We start from the raw sequence: 3163 nt of genomic DNA on the forward strand, positions 1-3163 counted from the left end.
GGTCGTCACCACCACCTGCTGCTGCTTGAAGACAAGGGGACGGAAATAAGAGATATATGTGCCCAGTCTAGAGCCATTTCACTCATTCACAGGGAGTCAACTTTCCTCTTATGTCAAGGGAAATCACTCTTAAGTTTTGTACTACACTCTCTATAACTCTCATTTATTGCATATAACTCTTGCATTTATTATCTCTCTTCCACTCTCTCTTTCCTACCAGACCACAGGGCCTACCACCTACCTACCACCCACCTACCACCCACCTCCATGAGGTGGGATATATTAGGCAAGTCGAATGTTGCATTCAGACGAAACTTGAGAAATTGTCTCACTTTCTCTGTTTTTCCCCTTTATCATATATTTCTTTGTCCGCCATTAAACAGGAAATCTTTTCACTCGTTCACTGTTAAAAGTAAACACGGGCCCGGGTTAAATATTAATGTATGCAGCTACATATTAAGTGGCAATAATTTAAGATTAATCTTGGCAGAATCCACGTTTACTTAGTTAAGGTATTGCGTTGTTCGGGGCATGGGGGCCACTACCGGTTTGTGAGGCATAGTTAGATGGGCCCCATCATCCTCTGTGGCCTAGCTAAGAGTCCCTATCATCCTCTGTGGCCTAGCTAAGAGCCTCTATCATCCTCTGTGGCCTAGCTAAGAGTCCCTATCATCCTCTGTGGCCTAGCTAAGAGTCCCTATCATCCTCTGTGGCCTAGCTAAGAGTCCCTATCATCCTCTGTGGCCTAGCTAAGAGCCCCTATCATCCTCTGTGGCCTAGCTAAGAGTCCCTATCATCCTCTGTGGCCTAGCTAAGAGCCCCTATCATCCTCTGTGGCCTAGCTAAGAGTCCCTATCATCCTCTGTGGCCTAGCTAAGAGCCCCTATCATCCTCTGTGGCCTAGCTAAGAGCCCCTATCATCCTCTGGGGCCTAGCTAAGAGCCCCTATCATCCTCTGTGGCCTAGCTAAGAGCCCCTATCATCCTCTGTGGCCTAGCTAAGAGCCCCTATCATCCTCTGTAGCTTAGCTAAGAGTCCCTATCATCCTCTGTGGCCTAGCTAAGAGCCCCTATCATCCTCTGTGGCCTAGCTAAGAGTCCCTATCATCCTCTGTGGCCTAGCTAAGAGTCCCTATCATCCTCTGTGGCCTAGCTAAGAGCCCCTATCATCCTCTGGGGCCTAGCTAAGAGCCCCTATCATCCTCTGTGGCCTAGCTAAGAGCCCCTATCATCCTATGTGGCCTAGCTAAGAGCCCCTATCATCCTCTGTAGCTTAGCTAAGAGTCCCTATCATCCTCTGTGGCTTAGCTAAGAGCCCCTATCATCCTCTGTGGCTTAGCTAAGAGCCCCTATCATCCTCCGTGACTGAGCTTAGACCCTCCTCGTCTCTGCAGTCTATTTGATCTCTCTCTCTCTCTCTCTCTCTCTCTCTCTCTCTCTCTCTCTCTCTCTCTCTCTCTCTCTCTCTCTCTCTCTCTCTCTCTCTCTCTCTCTCTCTCTCTCAGGAGCAATTTATGTCGTTTTCAACGTGTTTCCGCTGTGCAAAGTAGAAATGAATATAGTGAGCTATAGCATTGAATTATGTTAGGTGAAAGTTTTGTTTGTTATATTTTGGTGAAAATATTAACGTACCACGTGTAAATTCGCAGCATGCGCTCTGGAGAGCTTCGTACACGACAACAAGAGACAATGGATACACTCTGAAGTTCAGATTCAGGCAAGACCTGGGTAAATTATTGTTTGTAAACAGGGTTGTTGATGTCTGGAACAAATTGCCGGGTGACCCACTAGGCGTGGGAGAGAGACTGGAGTGTTTCAAGCGTAGGTTAGACATTGTGAGTGAGTGTGAATTGTCTACAAGCAAGAGTTACCTTGTGTAGGTGAAGATGGACCTTCTGAAGTATCAGTAACAACCCCCCCCCCCCTTATATTGTCATGGCAGATGCAAAGCAGGAACAACACAGTTCCCTTGCTCGCAAATTGCTAATTGAGTGTTGAGTTTGTTGCATTCCCCCCCTCCTACCCCCTCCCCCCTCTTCCCCCACTAGACCCCCCTCCCCCCTCTTCCCCCCCTAGACCCCCCTCCCCCCTCTTCCCCCCTAGACCCTCCTTCCCCCTCTTCCCCCCCTCCCCCTCGACCCCCCCCCCTCCCCCTCGATCCCCCCCCTCCCCCTCGATCCCCCCCTTGACCCCCCTCCCCCCTCGACCCCCTCCCCCCTCGACCCCCCTACCCCCCTATCTGCGACAATACCCTTAGCTTGTGATACAGGGAAATTCCGGCACTCAACAGTAATATTGCTCTCAGGGTGTTTCAATAATCGTCTTTATTAAGAGCGGTGCTTCAAGCGTTCTCGCCGTGTATCATAGAGGGAAAAATGTGGTAAATTATATTCTGGTCTGCGGGAGCGTTTGGGCAACACAAGAGGCTTGTGTCCCATTGTGGGAGAGTTATGGTGTACGAAAATATACGACACGTACCAGAGCCGCCCCCAACAACAGCGGTGATACCAACAGCAAGAGCCCCAACAGCCGCGACATCAACAACAGCCCCAACAACACCAACAACACTAACAAAAGCCCCAACAAGAGCTACGACAACAGCAACAAAAGCCCCAACAACACCAACAAAAGCCCCAACAACAGCCCCAACAAGAGCCACAACAACAACAGCGCTTCAGCAAGACAGGATATTCGACCAACAAGCCATGAAGAGCGGCTGTAAATAAGAATTCTGTCAAAGATGTACAGTCAACTTGGCCGTGCACTCACTGCTCAAGTATCCTCACCACACACCGCCTCATGGTGTGTGAGGCGTGAGGGAGAGAGGTACTTACATTCTGTCCCCCCCCCCCCCCTCACAACATCCTCATAAACAAACATTCGGCACAACGAAAAGGGGCTATTTCGGGCTATTCATGCCCGTGCCATCTCTTGGGTTGATTTTATCTTCATCAATCAAGGAAAAGTTCGCACAGGATCTATGAGACAACGGTGGCATCAAGTTGCTAAAATATGGTAAAATGTCGAAGCAGTGGGGTGGGATCGAACTTGCGTCTCATGATTCCCCCCAGGCAAGTTCAGTATGTCTATGACTTCTATATACTTCTATACTTCTCTTCTAATAATCTATACAATTCCGAGAGTTTACTTTTATCCTGGACTAT

At 49.0% G+C, this 3163-nt stretch overlaps 1 protein-coding gene across 1 annotated transcript in view; it reads left to right on the forward strand.

Annotated features, from left to right (window-relative positions):
- LOC138361272 (uncharacterized protein DDB_G0287625-like) overlaps positions 1-2721 on the forward strand; it is a 23602-nt gene extending 20881 nt beyond the window's left edge. The window contains exons 3-4 of the mRNA XM_069320649.1: positions 1649-1727; positions 2481-2721. Coding sequence (XP_069176750.1) covers positions 1649-1727; positions 2481-2721 — 320 coding nt within the window. The remainder of the gene's footprint in view (positions 1-1648; positions 1728-2480) is intronic.
- The last annotated feature ends 442 nt before the right edge of the window (positions 2722-3163 follow it).

This window comes from Procambarus clarkii, chromosome 8 (assembly GCF_040958095.1).
Source record: "Procambarus clarkii isolate CNS0578487 chromosome 8, FALCON_Pclarkii_2.0, whole genome shotgun sequence".
Classification (NCBI taxonomy): Eukaryota; Metazoa; Arthropoda; class Malacostraca; order Decapoda; family Cambaridae; genus Procambarus; species Procambarus clarkii.